Source organism: Gobio gobio, assembly GCF_949357685.1.
Source record: "Gobio gobio genome assembly, chromosome: 20".
Classification (NCBI taxonomy): Eukaryota; Metazoa; Chordata; class Actinopteri; order Cypriniformes; family Gobionidae; genus Gobio; species Gobio gobio.
This window is the reverse complement of record NC_137113.1, coordinates 28,397,265-28,415,520: the sequence shown is the minus strand read 5'-3', so window position 1 is coordinate 28,415,520 and position 18,256 is coordinate 28,397,265. Positions and strand designations below refer to the sequence as shown.

General features: G+C 39.4%; 1 protein-coding gene across 1 annotated transcript in view; it reads left to right on the top strand.

The window, feature by feature from the left end:
- Positions 1–18,256, top strand: part of lrp2b (low density lipoprotein receptor-related protein 2b) — a gene marked incomplete at both ends in the record, with an annotated part of 71,441 nt that overhangs the window by 26,979 nt on the left and 26,206 nt on the right. The window contains 26 exons of the mRNA XM_079846311.1: positions 110–318; positions 453–637; positions 2,296–2,524; positions 2,622–2,799; positions 2,878–3,006; positions 3,107–3,273; positions 3,510–3,653; positions 3,796–3,905; positions 4,884–5,061; positions 5,157–5,370; positions 5,678–5,914; positions 6,544–6,735; positions 6,833–7,753; positions 7,848–8,013; positions 9,294–9,452; positions 9,552–9,841; positions 12,269–12,472; positions 12,564–12,806; positions 13,665–13,790; positions 13,891–14,010; positions 14,092–14,223; positions 14,315–14,516; positions 14,618–14,913; positions 17,076–17,592; positions 17,681–17,833; positions 17,936–18,106. Of these exons, the coding sequence (XP_079702437.1) occupies positions 110–318; positions 453–637; positions 2,296–2,524; positions 2,622–2,799; positions 2,878–3,006; positions 3,107–3,273; positions 3,510–3,653; positions 3,796–3,905; positions 4,884–5,061; positions 5,157–5,370; positions 5,678–5,914; positions 6,544–6,735; positions 6,833–7,753; positions 7,848–8,013; positions 9,294–9,452; positions 9,552–9,841; positions 12,269–12,472; positions 12,564–12,806; positions 13,665–13,790; positions 13,891–14,010; positions 14,092–14,223; positions 14,315–14,516; positions 14,618–14,913; positions 17,076–17,592; positions 17,681–17,833; positions 17,936–18,106 (5,872 nt within the window). The remainder of the gene's footprint in view (positions 1–109; positions 319–452; positions 638–2,295; positions 2,525–2,621; positions 2,800–2,877; positions 3,007–3,106; positions 3,274–3,509; positions 3,654–3,795; positions 3,906–4,883; positions 5,062–5,156; positions 5,371–5,677; positions 5,915–6,543; positions 6,736–6,832; positions 7,754–7,847; positions 8,014–9,293; positions 9,453–9,551; positions 9,842–12,268; positions 12,473–12,563; positions 12,807–13,664; positions 13,791–13,890; positions 14,011–14,091; positions 14,224–14,314; positions 14,517–14,617; positions 14,914–17,075; positions 17,593–17,680; positions 17,834–17,935; positions 18,107–18,256) is intronic.

Sequence of the window (18,256 nt, the reverse complement as noted above, 5' to 3'; positions counted from 1 at the left end):
AGTGACACTGCTCCAACTAACACAAAATCCTCAAACATTTTACTGTAAAGTAGTATAAGGATAGCAAAACTGTGAGGAAAATCTGTGGGAAATGTGTAATCTGCTCCAGCCCCAGGTGATGCCTTACTTCTGGTGGCCAGGCGCAGTCAAATCGTCGCCAACCGCATCTACTTCAGGCCACCCCTTGTCAATCCCGTAGTAAGCGGCGTGAGCATCGTTGCTGTAGACTTTGATAATGTCGACAAAAGAGTCTACTGGGGTGATTCATCTGAGAAAATGATCTATAGTTCATTTCAGAATGGCACAGACAAAAAACAGGTAAGTAATAAGAAGAAATAAAGATTGCTCTAGTTGTCTTGTAGGGCTTATGAATTTCATTTTATGGATATGTTACTTCTATGTTCATCAACTACAGTTTGGGATTAATTCATTTGGTAATGCCGATATGTTAGGTGTTCTCATCAGGCCTGATGGTTCCTGAGAGTATAGCAGTGGATTGGGTTGGAAGAAACATTTACTGGACCGACTACGTCATGGAGAACATTGAAGTAGCCACTCTGGATGGCCGCTTCCGGAAGATTTTGATTAGCAAAAATGTCACCAGCCCTCGTGGACTGGCTCTAGACCCCCGCGACCAGTATGCATATTAGACATACTTACTGATTTGTTTCTAGTTTTTGTCTTAATTAATTTTGAGAGACTCTTGAAATTTTGAGTTCACCCAAAAATGAAAATTCTGTCATCATTTGCTCACCATGTCATTCCATAAGACTTTTGTTCATTTTTTTAAATAGAAATGGTCTACGGGGGGTATTAAATTAGAGCTCCAAGAGGTCCGGTCTCTATATTTCCTTCCCCTAGGGTTTACCTCTTGAGAAAAGTATAGACCATTTTAGGGCTGCACAATATATCGAAATATCGCAAATGTATCTATCGCGATATGCATTTTGCAACGGTACGCAATATCTGAATGATTTTAATAGGCTGCTTCAACATTGTGAAAAGTGTACGTTTTAGGTCGACGCATATAGCAGAGAATAGACTGGCCACACGACTGTTACGCATGTGACTTGCTTGATGTTAAAAAGAGTTATTAAACTATAACTATATATTACCAAGTCAAGCAAAGAGTTTTTGGTATTTAAATATTGGCATTACATTTTTTGTTTGTTTACATTGATGTTCAAATTATATTGTCAGATTTGTGACATTAATTTTTTGCTAAAACACTGCTGGTCACTTTCAGAAGCTGTAGCGATGCTTTCTTTTCCCAGAAAGAATGTGCAACACATAAATGGTATCATTCTCAGTTTTTAAATATTTTTTTTAATATAATTGAAATAGATTTTACACACTTAAAGCAATATCGTATCGAATATTGCATTATTTAACAAGATATTGCATATCGCATTTTTCTTCAATATCGCACAGCCCTAGGCCATTTTTATATTTTGCACAAAGTAATAAACAAACAACATACATAATCTAATAATAAAAAACTTTTTTTCTTTTTTTGTCTTCCCTTGCCATCTCCAAATTATAACATTGCTTATTATCAAATGCTCTTAATATGATATCTAAAGGCTTTACACGTTAACTTTTCACAAACCTGATTTGAGTCATCTGTATGACAGATACAAATAATTGTGTTTGCTGTTCTCGTTTTCTGCAGCGTATTAGCAAAAATATATTTTTCTGCTCACTGTGTTTCTGCTACTGTTGTTAAAATAGTGGCATCATCTGCAGCTCTTAATTTGGCGCTTTGTAAAATGCGCAATTATGGATGGAACCAAGCACCATTTGAATACCTCTGGCATACAGTATGGTAAACAGAAGCTCAAATGTATTTGCTTGATGCAGGAGAACAACCCTCATTGCTTCTCTTGTGTCACATTTGAAATTCCATTAACCATATTTTAATATGCTCTATGTATGTGTGTTAACCAGTGTTTATATGTGAATACAAGCCTAAATGAAATCTTATTATAAAAGTGATTGTGTCTCTTCATTTAAACTACTTCATATGGATAACTTTTTCCGAATTCGTTATCTACTTTTTAAAGCATCAATGGGGTGGAATGAACTTTCAATAGAGGGACAGAAATCTCTCAGGTTTCATTAAAAAATATTAATTTGTGTTTTGAAGAGGAACAAAAAGTCTTATGGGTTTGAAATGACATGAGGGTGAATAAATGATGACAGAATTTTAATTTGTGGGTAAACTGTCCTTTTAAGATCACTTAAGGTGGAGTCTTGTTTCATAAAATCATAATTCCTTCTGTTTTTATTTCTCAGTACCAATCTAATGTTCTGGTCAGACTGGGGTCAGAACCCTCGCATAGAACAGGCTAGTATGGATGGATTTGGAAGAAGAGCTATTGTGACTAGCAAGGTATACTGGCCCAATGGGCTTACCCTGGATTACACAACTAGAAGGCTATACTTCGTTGACGCCTACCTGAAATATATTGACTACTGTGACTACGATGGCAAAAACAGGCATCAAGTCTTTGCGAGTGACATGGTAAGAGTAAAAGTCCCTGGTTAAAATCCATCTATATTTTACATGAAGTATAAGGGCACAGTCTGAGTTTAGCTGGTGTCATTTTCACTCACTGCAGGTTCTTCAGCAACCACATGGCATAACCATCTTCGAAGACAACATCTACTGGAGTGACCGCTACACAAGTCAAATCATGAGGACTAACAAATTTCATGGAGGAAACATCACCACCCTTCTGACCAGTGTGTACCAGTGCATGGGTATCGTCATGGATCACCCTGTCAAGCAGCCTTTAGGTTAGGTTTTCATGCAGGTTATTAATGAAAGGACTTATTTCTTCACTTGACTAACATAGTCTGTTGGCTCCCATACAGCACTTAACCCCTGTGAGAACCATCCATGCAGTCAGCTGTGTCTGCTATCGACCCTAAGACCCCGATACTACACGTGTGGCTGCCAGTCTGGCTGGGCTCTTGCCAGCGATGGTCGTACTTGTACTAAAGGTCAGAGTCTTGACAAAATTACTGTGTGCCAGTTGAGTTCTTGAGGTCTTATGGCCCTTTTACTTGACTTAATTATGCTATAATATTTATTTTTTCATAGATGACACACCATTCTTGATGGTGGTCAGAGATACAGTGATTATGGGAATCCCTCTCAACCCCAATGACACGTCCAACAATGCCATGGCACCAATTTCAGGCATCACACAGGGCAGAGATATTGATTTTGATGACCAAGAGCAGTTTGTCTACTGGGTGCAAGGCACTGTCAGTAAATCAGTCAATTTCTTAGAACATTGTTTTGGAATTAACTTCTTACTCATAAATTGACACTAATTTGAACTATTAAACAATATTTTACAGTCAAATTAGTGCTACAAAATAATACTGAAATATTAACAGAAAATAATGAAAAGGAACATTTATAAAAAACAAATAAGAAAGTAAAAAAGGAAACAAATAGTAGTGTTTATCATGAAACTAAGGCTGAATTTTCCCCCCAGGGCTCAATTTATAGAAGCAAGACAGATGGAGCCAATCGAACTCAGTTTGCACCAGCTGCTATCATTGGCTCCCCCTCCGGTCTTGCTTTTGATTGGATAACACGAATCATGTACTATACTAATCCCTCCGTTAAGGCCATTGAGGTGAGCATCATCATTTCTTAGGATCAGTAACACACATTACTATATTATATCATAAATATAAATGTATTGAATTAATTTGTAATATATAGTTTCATTATTTTATGTATTATTGTTTTTATTTTTGCCCTTCTCCCCCCAAAAGGTCATCCGGGTTGATGGATCTCAACATTACAGGAAGACTATCATCACAAACACAGGGAAACCAGAAGGCGCTGGAGAGCCAATAGGAATAGCTCTTGACCCAGCCAGAGGGTAAACAGTTTTTTGTGACTAGTACACATTGTTCCAGTACTTATTCGTTAGTTATTAAAGGGTTAGTTCACCCAAAAATGTAAATTCTGTCATTAATGACTGACCCTCATGTGGTTGGACACCCGTCAGACCTGTTCATATTCAGACACAAATGAAGATATTTTAGTGTAAATCTGATGCTGAGAAAGGCTTCAGATAGGTCTCCATTGGCATTCAGTACATTCACACTCCCAAGACCCATAAAAGGCATTTAAAACGTCGTTACAAAGTCCATCTCATCACAGTGGCTCTACAATAATTTTACGATGCGACGACAATAGTTTTTGTGCGCAAAAAAAAATCTAAATAACACCTTTATCCAACTTGTTATTGCCTTCCATGTGTGCCTCGATGACGCATGCGCGAGAATATGACGTAGATCCGAGGTTCGGGAATCCATGAAATGCACACTTAAGCCCCATTTTGAGAACTACGCCGAGACCTAAAGCACGATCAATGTAGAATTCAACAGCTTAGATACGCGCGTCTTCCTCTGCTTGTAAACAAATCTCTTCTGGGTCATGTGTCCGAACGCCGGATCTGCGTCATATTCTCGTGCATGCGTCGTGGAGGCACACACGGAAGACAAGAACAAGTTGGATAAAGGTGTTATTTTTATTTTATTTTTTCGCACAAAAACTATTGTCGTCGCATCGTAAAATTATTGTAGAGTCACTGTGGTGAGATGGACTTTGTAACGACGTTTTAAGTGCCTTTTATGGGTCTTGGGAGTATTAATGTACTGAATGCCAATGGAGGCCTATCTGAAGCCTTTCTCAGCCATCAGCTTTACACTAAAATATCTTCATTTGTGTTCCGAATATGAACGGAGGTCTTACGGGTGTCGAACGACATGAGGGTGAGTAATTAATGACAGAATTTTCATTTTTGGGTGAACTAACCCTTTAATGTACTGTCATCATCCTCTCACCCATGCAGGACACTGTTCTGGACAGACAGAGGTTCAGACAGTGGAGTTCCACCGAAGGTGGCAAGTGCAGACATGGATGGTGGGAACCTCAGAAACCTCTACACTGGTAACCTAGGAAATGTTGAGTTCATCGCTGCAGACATAGTGGCCAGGAAGATCTACTGGGGTGTCCCTCAAACTGGAATGGTGAGACATCACTTGCTCATAAATCCACATGTAGAAATAATGAATTAAGCACTTGCACTATATTTCTGGTTTTGGTATTTCTCTGTGATCGGCAGATTGAGTGTGGAACCATGGATGGTGCGAGCAGGGTGACTGTCGTTAGTGGCCTGTCTCATCCTTGGGGCATCACTGTCTACCAAAACTACCTCTACTACACTGACCTTGACTATGAGGTCATTGAGAGAGTGGACAAGAACACAGGCGCAGACATGGTGGTGATGAGGAGCCGCATGGCAGGGGTCCGGGCACTGAAAGTGCACGCCAGAGACAGTGAGTGAAGCAATGCAATTTTCTCTTTATTTCAAGTAAAGGATAAGGAAACAAGAAGATGATCTCTTCTTACTTTTGTTAGAGCAACCCCGGAGTGATAAAAGATAATTGAAAGTAGCAATATTTCTATTTTGTATGTTGCCATGGATTGCCAGTATTGACCAATGACAAAACAAGTAGTCTTTTCAGAAACAAGATAATGCATTTAATAATACATTTTATCAGGCACAGTATAAGACCAGCCATATTGTGGTACGCCATATTATCATTCATTATATTCTGTTCACCATCAATCTATTAAATCCAGACTCTGCTGGCACAACCAATGCTTGCAGTACAAACAACGGAGGCTGTCCCCACCTGTGTCTGCCTAAACCTGATGGACAGAAGACGTGCGCCTGCACCACAGGTTTTATCCCATCTCAGGACGGGTCTCACTGCGAGCAGTATGACTCTTATGCTATAGTGTCCTCTTCCAAATTCATTAGAGGATTCCATATCAACAGTTCTGACCACTCTGAGGCCATGGTTCCTGTAGGTGCAAGTGAGTATTGGTTACAGTATGCTAACAGTTTGATTCTCGTTAGAGAGGAAGTAAAAAAAAATCCTGATAACATAACTTAATGGTTAATGGCAATGTTAATAGTAATATCTATTCTTTAAAAAAAAAAAAAAAAAAAAAAAAAAAACATTAGACACTTAAGAAAGTCTGAATATAATATAATATAATATAAATGTTTTTTGTGTAAATAATGATAAATAAAAATAATAGTATTACTACAAATAATAATATTGAAATAGAAATACATACAAATTTTTATTTTTTATATATATATGCTATAATGTTGTATCACTAACAATAAATAAAATAGAATAAATTAAATATAATACTTAGATATAAATAAATAATAATAATAATATTTTTAATAAATGTAATAGATTTTTCTACAAGATACACCAAGCGTTTTGTTTTTATAAAACTATTCACAGATTTGGTATTTATTTCTTACTGTTAAAACTTACTTAAACAAAAATATAAAACAAATTTAATAAATAATGTATAATAATTAATATTTAAATATAAATAATAAATATTGATACAAATTACACCGTAGGTTAGTCCAATGATGTAGTGTTGTGTACTACAAAATATAATGCGCTTTTATTCTGTAGGTACTGTTTACTCAATTATTGACAAGCTGGACATGCACATCGCCTCTGGATTCCTGTACTGGATTGATAACAGCACCTACTCATCCTACAGAGGCATTTACAGGACCAAGACAGATGGCTCACGCTATTCTACTGTCATCAGCCAGTTGGGGACTGGAAGGATTCAGGGTTTGGCGGTAGATTGGATTGCAGGTAAATTACTGTGAAAATGAGGTGACACCATGTATACTGCGAAAATGGCTTTATGTGTTTGTATATATCGGGCTAATCCTTGTTTTTTTTATGTCAGGAAACTTGTACTTCACTAATGCATTCACCTCTCAGACATACCTTGAGGTGTTACGTCTGAACACAAGCGTTCAACTGATCCTGCTGAAGAGTTCAGTGGATCGTCCCCTAGATCTTGCCGTCAGCCCCAAATTACGTCTCCTCTTCTGGACTGATGCTGGCCAGTCACCTAAGATCGAGAGTGCGCTTTTAGATGGTACCAATCGGACAGTTCTTGCTTCTGAGAGCCTGTCATCCCCCCGAGGGCTTACGATTGACTACACCAATGACTTCCTGTACTGGGTTGATGATACTCTGGATATGATATCTCGAATGGCACCTGATGGTTCTCAGCGGCAGATTGTACGCTACGGTAGTCGCTACCCTGCGCCATACAGTGTCGCCATCTTTGGCGAGTACATGCTGTGGGTGGATCGCAAACTGGGCAAACTCTTCCAGGCTAGCAAGCATCCTGGGAATACAGACACACCTGAGGTGATCCGAGATGGCATTGATGATCTGACAGATGTTGGAGTGTTTGATTCGCATGTTCAGCCCACTTCTGCCAACCTGGTGGGCTTCAACCCATGCCATGAGGACAATGGGCGTTGCCAACAGTTTTGTTTTGCAATTCCTGAGCAGCAGCAGCCCAAATGCGGCTGTGCCCATGGCTCTTTGCTCAGCAATGGAGTCTCGTGTGGCTTCGGCCTGGATGAGTACCTGATCTTCACCACAGATTACACCGTGAACAGCATGAGGCTGGACCCAGAGGACCACAGCACACCATTTCCCACCTTTTACCTGGGCTACGGCGTTTTTGCCACAGAGTTTGACTTCCAAGACAAGAGAGTGTTCTTCACACAGTATGTGGGTTTAGGCAGGAGTAAAATAGGATATATCACAATCACCAGCATTACTAGTCCACCGATCACCATAGCCAGCGGTACGGTCTGATGCTTTAACATTCTCTGAATGAATAAGCAGAAACCAGCCAATAACAATGTTAATGAGTTCTCTGCGTTCTTTTCTTCTGTTAGATCTGGATGATCCTGAAGGTCTGGCCTACGATTGGATCCACAAGCGTCTTTATTTCACAGATTATTACAATCGGAGTGTGCAGTCTATGGGAATAGATGGCCAAAACCGCTCCTTCATCGCACATGGCGACCGCCCCAGAGCTATCGTAGTGGATCCCTGCTATGGGTAAAAACTTGTTAGGGCACTTCACATTTAAAATCATCATCTAAACCCTGGGTTATCTTTTTCCATGTTTCACATTTTTTCAGTCTTTCAGTCCAGGGTGGGTTAGGGACTAAACCCAACATATACTTTAGTTTTGACACAAATCCTTAGCATATGTGTAAAACCAAAGTTTCATCCCTGTCCAGTGTCTACGCTACTTCTCTTCAGAAGGTATGATCAATGTATTTGTACTTGTTTAAACTGGAGTTTTTGGTCTTAATCGCGTCTCACATGCTCTTGTCATCACATTTACATTTACATTTATTCATTTAGCAGACTTACAACTGAGGAATACAGGAAGCGATCCGTCATGAAGAGGCCTGAAATACTAAGTTTTGGACATTACCCAGAGTAGTACAAGCTAGAATAGGGAGGGAAAAGAGGAAATTAGATAAAAAAAAAATAATATAATATAATAATAATATAAATTTAAGATGAGATTAAGTGCTTACGGAAGAGATGAGTTTTCAGCTGTCTTTTGAATGTTGTCGGTGGGAAGATCATTCCACCAGCAAGGAACGGTGAATCTATTGTTGTTGCCATTTCCAGTTTATTGTTGTTACATCGCATTCCATTATTTTTCAACTGTGAAACAACACTTCTGCGGTATTGCACCTTCTGCACAAACTGATGCGTGTAAAACAATTCAAGACGCATGTACAATTTGAGCATAGAGAGTATCTGGCTGTGTATGTACAGTAAGCATGGCTGATGATGAAATTTACGTCACATGCACTGTGCACTGAAGTACACTTTGGCCTTTAATCCTGGTATTCAGTTTTCATGGTTTCACACTGTACATTTGTAAACTTTGTTAGCAGTTTTACTTGTATTTGTAATTTTATAATGCCTCGTCTCACTCTTGCACGTTCATTTGGTTTAAATATTCCTGACTGTATGATCCAGCTTGTCCTGAATAGACATTTTGGACTATAACTGCAGGAATAATACATTTTTCACTTCATATGTTGTGTTTTCCATGACTTTGATGATTTAGATTTTGCCCTTAAATGCTGAAATTAAAAACAACCCATGAATATTTATGAATATTTAATGAGTTCAGTATGTAATTGGTCGTTTGTTGATTTTAAATGCAAACGTTGTATAATTCCACACTATTCCATATACCCCCATGTGTGAAAGCCCATGGTTAAAAGACACTGGTTCAGATAGTTCCAGGCAGATTAGTTAAAAAAATTGAAAACAATGTAAACAAAACAAAACTGATTTTGCTCACGCAGATACCTGTACTGGACTGACTGGGGATCCCCTGCTAAAATTGAACGAGCCACACTTGGTGGAAACTTCCGCTTCCCTATCGTAAACACAAGTCTTTCTCAGCCTAATGCTCTGTCTTTGGATTATGAGGAACGACTGCTGTACTGGGCTGATTCAACACTGTGAGTTTATACTAACCTACTAATCATTTTACAGCATTTTTTGTGCAGACAGACAAGAAACTTTCAACTGATAAAACTGTTTCACTTTCTCACTAACAGGGATAAGATTGAGCGTGCCTCTTTGACTGGAGAAAACAGGGAGGTCATTCTTAGTCAGACACAGTACCCGTTTGCTGTAACAGTGTTCCAACAGGATATCTACTGGACTGACTGGAATACACGGATTGTGTACCGTGCCAACAAGGACGACGGTTCTGGCCTGACTATAATGGCCACTGATCTCCAATATAGACCCAATGACATCCACGTCTTCTCGGCCAGTAGGCAGGAGAGCTGCTCAAGTCCTTGCCAGCTGTTCAATGGAGGATGCAGCCATGTTTGTGTCCCAGGTCAGTCTGGTGTCTCATGCCAAGTGTGCATGTTATAGCCAAACAGTGCACATTGATCTGAAAGGCACCTATTTGACGTCCAAGAAACTGTTGAACATACATGCAGTGAGCGTGAAAAGATAATTAAATTGCAACCTTTAAATTAATTTAAATTAAATTAGTAGTTAAATTAGAACTTAAAATAGAAACCTGGAAAATAAATATATTTCAGGATTTCAATATATATATATATATATATATATATATATATATATATATATATATATATATATATATATATATATATATATATATATATATATATATATATATATATATATATATATATATATATATATATATATATATATATATATATATATATATATATATATATATATATATATATATATATATATATAAAATGAAGATACATATATGTATGCAACATGGAACCTTATGTGCTCTCAGACTTTTGGACCCAAATGTATACAAATTCTAGTGTGTATGTTTAATTGTCTTTTTGGACCCACTTTATATTAGGTGGCCTTAACTACTATGTACAAACATTTTAATTAATAATTTGATACATTGCACTTATGGTGTACATACATGTTTTTACATTGTACTTACATTTTTAAAAATACCTGTATGTAATTACATCTGTAATTAATTTCTGTAGTTACATTTGTAATTACACTGCTGACCCTTCCCTTACACCTAACCCTACCCTACCCTTAAACTTACCCTTACCACCACACCTGTCCCTAACCCTACCCTTAAACTTACCCATACCACCACACCTGTCCCTAACCCTACCCTTAAACTTACCCACACCACCACACCTGTCCCTAACCCTACCCTTAAACTTACCCACACCACCACACCTGTCCCTAACTCTACCCTTAAACTTACCCATACCACCACACCTGTCCCTAACCCTACCCTTAAACTCACCCATACCACCACACCTGTCCCTAACTCTACCCTTAAACTCACCCATACCACCACACCCGTCCCTAACTCTACCCTTAAACTCACCCACACCACCACACCTGTCCCTAACTCTACCCTTAAACTCACCCACACCACCACACCTGTCCCTAACCCTACCCTTAAACTTACCCACAACACCACACCTGTCCCTAACCCTACCCTTAAACTTACCCATACCACCACACCTGTCCCTAACCCTACCCTTAAACTTACCCATACCACCACACCTGTCCCTAACCCTACCCTTAAACTTACCCACACCACCACACCTGTCCCTAACCCTACCCTTAAACTTACCCATACCACCACACCTGTCCCTAACTCTACCCTTAAACTTACCCATACCACCACACCTGTCCCTAACCCTACCCTTAAACTTACCCACACCACCACACCTGTCCCTAACCCTACCCTTAATCTTACCCATACCACCACACCTGTCCCTAACCCTACCCTTAAACTTACCCATACCACCACACCTGTCCCTAACCCTACCCTTAAACTTACCCATACCACCACACCTGTCCCTAACCCTACCCTTAAACTTACCCATACCACCATACCTGTCCCTAACCCTACCCTTAAACTCACCCACACCACCACACCTGTCCCTAACTCTACCCTTAAACTCACCCATACCACCACACCTGTCCCTAACTCTACCATTAAACTCACCCACACCACCACACCTGTCCCTAACTCTACCCTTAAACTCACCCACACCACCACACCTGTCCCTAGCCCTACCCTTAAACTTACCCATTCCACCACACCTGTCCCTAACCCTACCCTTAAACTTACCCATACCACCACACCTGTCCCTAACCCTACCCTTAAACTTACCCACACCACCACACCTGTCCCTAACTCTACCCTTAAACTTACCCACACCACCACACCTGTCCCTAACCCTACCCTTAAACTTACCCATACCACCACACCTGTCTCTAACCCTACCCTTAAACTTACCCATACCACCACACCTGTCCCTAACCCTACCCTTAAACATACCCACACCACCACATCTCTCCCTAACCCTACCCTTAAACTCACCCACACCACCACACCTGTCCCTAACCCTACCCTTAAACATACCCACACCACCACACCTGTCCCTAACCCTACCCTTAAACTTACCCATACCACCACACCTGTCCCTAACTCTACCCTTAAACTTACCCATACCACCACACCTGTCCCTAACTCTACCCTTAAACTTACCCATACCACCACACCTGTCCCTAACTCTACCCTTAAACTTACCCATACCACCACACCTGTCCCTAACTTTACCTCTATCCCACCTCAATATCAGCAAAAGTGTTTTGCAATACAATTTGAACACAGTAAGTACATTGTACTTACTTTTTGATGTAAGTACATAGTAGTTAAGGCCACCTAATATAAAGTGGGCCCGTCTTTTTTCTCGTTTCTCGTTTATCACTTTCTCAGGTCCATCTGGTCCAGAGTGTCAGTGTCCCAGCACTGGTAACTGGTATCTGGCCAACGATGGGAAAGACTGCATCCCCGACAATGGGAAGCGGTGCCATGCGGATCAATTCACCTGTCTGGACGGAAGCTGTTTGTTCCAGCGCTGGAAGTGTGATGGCTACAAGGACTGCTTGGATGGCTCAGATGAGCTTGAGAGAGTGTGTGGTAAGTAACCTTATCAATAAAAAAAAAAAAAATTTAGTTTTGTATTATTTTCTTTTCTTTATACATTCTAAAAGCTTTCTACATTCTACAGCTTTCCACACCTGCTCACCTACGGAATTCACCTGTGATAACGGAGGCTGTGTGCCTCTGTACTATGTGTGCGACTACACAAATGACTGTGGAGATAACAGTGATGAGCATGGCTGTCCTTTCCCAACCTGTAACCCTACCACAGAGTTCACCTGTGCTAATGGACGCTGCATCAGTGCGGCCTTTGTGTGTGATGGATTCAATGACTGCCGAGACAACGGAACCACGGATGAAGTTAACTGCCGTGAGTATGGTTTTATTTTAGTATTTTTGGTCCCACTTTATATTAGGTGGCCTTAAGTACAATGTACTTACATCAAACTTTCATATTGTATCGCAAAACACTTTTGCTGATATTGAGGTGGGATATGGGTAAAGTTAGGGACAGGTGTGGTGGTAAGGGTAAGTTTAAGGGTTGGGTTAGGTGTAAGGGAAGTTTCAACAGTGTAAATATAAATGTAACTACAGAAATTAATTAGAGATGTAATTACATGCAGGTATTTTTTTAAATGTAAGCACAATGTAAAAACATGTATGTACACCATAAGTGCATTGTATTAAATTATTAATTTAAATGTCGGTACATAGTAGGTAAGGCCACCTAATATAAAGTGTGCTTCCGTATTTTTTATATACTGTTATATTATCTATTATTATTATGAATTAGCTTTTATTTTTATATTTTCAGTTTTAGTATTTAGTAATTCTGTTATGTGCTTTTGTCATTTTTTTATGATACATGCTTCAGTAGCAGTTATTTTAGTACTTCAACCTAAACTAATTTTATTAGGAAACATTTCAAGTGTTCGTTAAGTTTATCAAGTTTAAGCTTGTCATCTAATATTTATGTAATTTGATTTAATCTTCCTTTTAATGAAAGAAAATAATTTTTAATAGTTTTAGATTTAGTTTTAGTTTACAATAATAACTGTCATTGACACCATCATTCTCATTTGCATAGAATTTTTCTGCCTTTTTTCCCTTGAATTAAAACAATCATTGATGTTTAGCCACGCACACAATACTCTTTAACTGGTGTGATATTAAAGGTGAAGTGTGTAATTTCTGGTAACAAAGAACAATCATTTATTTGATTCATTAGCGGACAGAACCTGTGCACCTGGCTTAGTAAAATGTGACACCACCAACATCTGCATTTCTTCAAGTAGCCTATGTGATGGTTTTAACAACTGTGGGGACAACAGTGATGAAAATCCACTCTTCTGTGGTGAGTTACAGGGTCTCAGCTTTTAGCTGTTTTATGCTTTATGAATGAAATGTCCCTTTAATGTGAAAAAAAAATGTCCTGTACTGCTTGTGGTCAACAGCTGGCCGGACCTGCTCTGCAGACGAGTTCCGATGTGATAACGGGAAGTGTATTCCCCAGGCATGGGTGTGTGATCACATCCCAGATTGTTTGGACGGCACAGATGAGCCACCCACCTGCGGTACATGTCGAGTCCCCCTCCTGTGTGCAAATCACTAATACTGGAATCACTAACTAATACTTTCTTTCTCTCTTTCCACAGAGAATCAGGTTTATACTTGTAACCCTCAGCAGTTCAGCTGTTCGAATGGAAACTGCATTCTGGAAATGTGGGTATGTGATGGCAACAACGACTGTGGAGACAATAGTGATGAGGCCGAGGAACTGCAGTGCGGTGAGTCCTGTAATTAATTTTCAAGATGGTAGAAACCAGCAAGTCAATGCATGTATTACTTTGCTAGTCTGGTTTGTATTTTGTGTTTCAGGATCAAGGACATGCAACCCCAGCGATTTCACATGCCCCAAATGGTACCCAGGCTCTCCGCGTTGTATACCATGGAGTTATGTGTGCGACGGAGAGAAGGACTGTGCAGATGCTGCAGATGAGTTGCACAACTGCCCCAACCGCACATGCCACATGAACGAGTTTGCTTGCGCCAATGGTCGCTGCATTCTGTTGCCCTTCCAGTGAGTTCTTCCTCTCCAGCAGTACCAACAATGCAAATGAAATCAGATGATATTCAAAATATTTATAAAATATATACTGTGTGTGTAAAACTCCTCCTCAGCTGTGACCGTGTGAATGACTGTGGGGATGGCAGTGATGAGATCGGCTGCGTGTATGGCACCTGCTCCAGTCGGGAGTTTTCCTGCCAGAATGGAGTGTGTATCCCATCAACGTATGTATGTGATGGTTATACAGACTGTCAGGATGGCTCTGATGAACTTGAGGGCTTGTGCAGGAGCCCAGAACCCACCTGTGCACCTGGACAATTCATGTGCAATTCTGGGGAGTGTATTGACATCCACAAGGTCTGCAACCAGCAGAAGGACTGCTCTGACAGCAGTGATGAGAAGGGCTGCGGTAAGACACCACTTTGTTTTTGGGAAAAGGCTCATTTTTGTGATGTGCCTGAAATAGAAACTTCAAAATGGATAATGAATTCTATTAAATAGTAGAAAATTGATTATTAAGGGTAAAGGGGTACACAAGAGTAAAGCAACATGTTAATGAATATATCTAAAATTGCATTGCAATGATGTGTCTGTAACTCCAATATGTTTCAAATGTGAAAACCCTCCACCTTCCCCAGCTCCACCTGCCTATATCTGCTACGGGATTTATGTATCTTTCATGCTACCAGCAGAATGTCTGTGTATCTATTGGCAGTAACAAGTATTGCAATGCAGCAGCAGATCTAGTCTGCCAAGACCAATTACATTAACATTGCCATAAATATGATTTTGAGAGGTGTCATGATTAATATAGATACAGTATCTCACAAAAGTGAGTACACCCCTCACATTTCAGCAACAATTGTATTATATGTTCTCAAAGGACAATACTATAGAAATGAAAATTGGATATACTTTAAAGTAGTCAATGTGCAGCTTGTATAGCAGTATAGATTTACTGTCCTCAAAAAAAACCCTCAACATATAGCCATTATTGTCTGAATAACTGGAACACACACAACACGTCATTGCATCATAGACTCTCTATTCATTCTGGTTAACTCAAAAAATAAAATGTACACAAATGTGTCCCTGCTCTTGATACAGAATCTAAAGACACATCTTTTCCAGCAGCACCTGACCAATCAAGAATAGCACTTTCTGTTTGTCTATTTAAATATATATAAATTAAATATTTATGTGTATATATATATATATATATATATATATATATATATATATATATATATATATATATATATATATATATATATATATATATATATATATATATATATATATATATATATATATATATATATATATATATATATATATATATATATAAACTGTCCTATGTGTTCTATTCTAGATTAACTGAGACTTGTTACAGAACTTGCATACTGTTGCCCTTGACTGTCCTAGTTGCTTCTATTGCACTCATTTGTAAGTCCTTTTGGATAAAAGCGTCTGCTAAATGACTAAATGTAAATGTAGAATCACTGATGAACACCTTTGGTTTTAATGAAAAAAAAAACAAATAAAAAACTATACGGTGGTGGTTTCGAACCCAGAACCGAACCTCAAATATGCTCGCTAGACAAAAGCTCTACCATTGGACCATTGCGAATCTATGTGAAGAATCTCAGGACTGACAATATTGTATTATACGAAACTATCACGTTAAACATGACTTCTCCACTCACCCACTTTTTAAAACAAAGTTACACCACTGCATCGCATTATACATGGATACCTTTTGATTAACTATACGTTTGTGTTGTTTACATTGTATGCCCTTACACGCCGCTTGCCAACAAAACACAGACATTTGATGCATTTTACTCACCGCATGCAACAATCTGCAAATCCAATGGGCCTTGTTTATAAAACATTTGTCACCGAAAATGCCAGGAACACACTTGAAAAACAAACTGCTTCCACTGTTCCCTAAACACAGGCTTCTTTGAGAAGCTGAACTAGGTTATCTTTCCCTCACAACCAAAAACACACTTCTTTAGTGACATTTTTGAAAAATCCTTCTTGACTTGCTTTAACCGAATGATGGGCTTGCTCTCGCTACTGCTCTGGTTGTTTTGTGTGCACGCTTTTCCGCGAGAAGTGTCCATTCAAGGATTTTCCACCCTCTTTTACAACATACAGGGCCATACTTGAAAAAAACTTTCAGAAACTTGTGAGAAACCGGAAGGAGTATTTTTGGCACAGAAATACTCCGTCATACGTCCAACTCATTTTTTGAAACTTTGGCCATGTTTAGCATGTGAATCCAACTCTGTAAAAAACACCACCCCTTAATATTTTAACAATGATACATGTTTTTCAGGATTCTATGCTGAATAGAAAGTAAAAAGAACAGCATTTGTTTGAAATTGACTTTTATTTAGTTTTAACACATGTCTGATTTAAGCCCCGCTCACATGCAAATACAGATTATATTGTCATTGCAGCAGATACATAAATCAATTACAATTAAATTTGTAAATAGCATAATTACAATGGATCTAATGTACTGGATGAATTAGGTAATGTTGTCTTTCTGTCCCTCCACAGGCATAAACGAGTGCAGTAACCCAGCCATTCACCAGTGTGCTCAGAACTGCACAAACACACTGACGGGTTACTACTGCTCCTGCAGGGACGGCTACAAACTCATGCCAGATGGCAAGGCCTGTGAGGATATAGACGAGTGCAAGGAAATACCGGGAGTGTGCAGTCAGGTGTGCGAGAATGCTGTGGGCTCCTTCTTCTGCAAATGTGCACCGGGATACCTGCGGGAGCCTGATGGACGCACCTGCCGTCAGAATAGCGGAATCGCACCGTACCTCCTCTACAGCAACCGTTACTACATCCGAAACCTGACCGTTGATGGATCGTCCTTGACGGTGGTGCTGCAGGACCTGTCAAACGTTATAGCTCTAGACTTTGATACCACTGAGAAACGTTTATACTGGGTGGATGTTGGGACATTGCACATTGAGAGGATGTATTTAGACGGGACAGGAAGGGAGGTCATATTGCAGAATGACCTGGATGGAGCAGAAGGCCTAGCTGTGGACTGGGTGGGCCGGTAAGTTAATGAGAATCATTTATTTACTTGCAGTATATTCTAAACACAACTGGGCAGGGTTAATCTATGGGTGGATATTTACTTGCAGAAAGCTGTACTGGGCAGATGGGACTATGGGAGCCATTCATGTCTCTGAACTTGATGGACGTTACCGGAAAAAACTCCTGAAAGGTTGTGTTGATGCCAACTCTACATACTGCTTTGCCAGTCCTCGGGCTATCGCTGTTAACCCTAAATATGGGTACGTTTAAAAATAACAGTAGATATTTTTACATATTACTTGTTTAGTTGAACATCTGCTATTTTTATGTGTGTAAACATTCCCTTTCCCATTCCTGGTCAGATGGCTATACTGGACAGACTGGGGGCGGGCGGCTTTCATTGGCAGGGCTGGCATGGATGGAACCAACACATCAGCTATCATCACTACCAAGCTAGTGTGGCCTCATGCCCTGACCATCGACTACACCAACAACAAGATCTTTTTTGCAGATGCTCACCTAAATTTCCTTGAGTAAGTTGTGTCCTGTATTGTATCAAACCAAATCTGATCTCCAGGCAGTAATATGGGCCTGCTTCATGTAGCATTTACAGTATTATGAATTTGGTCAATATCAGGCAAAATACTTATTTTAAGTTGTTTTGGTAACATTTCACCACAAGC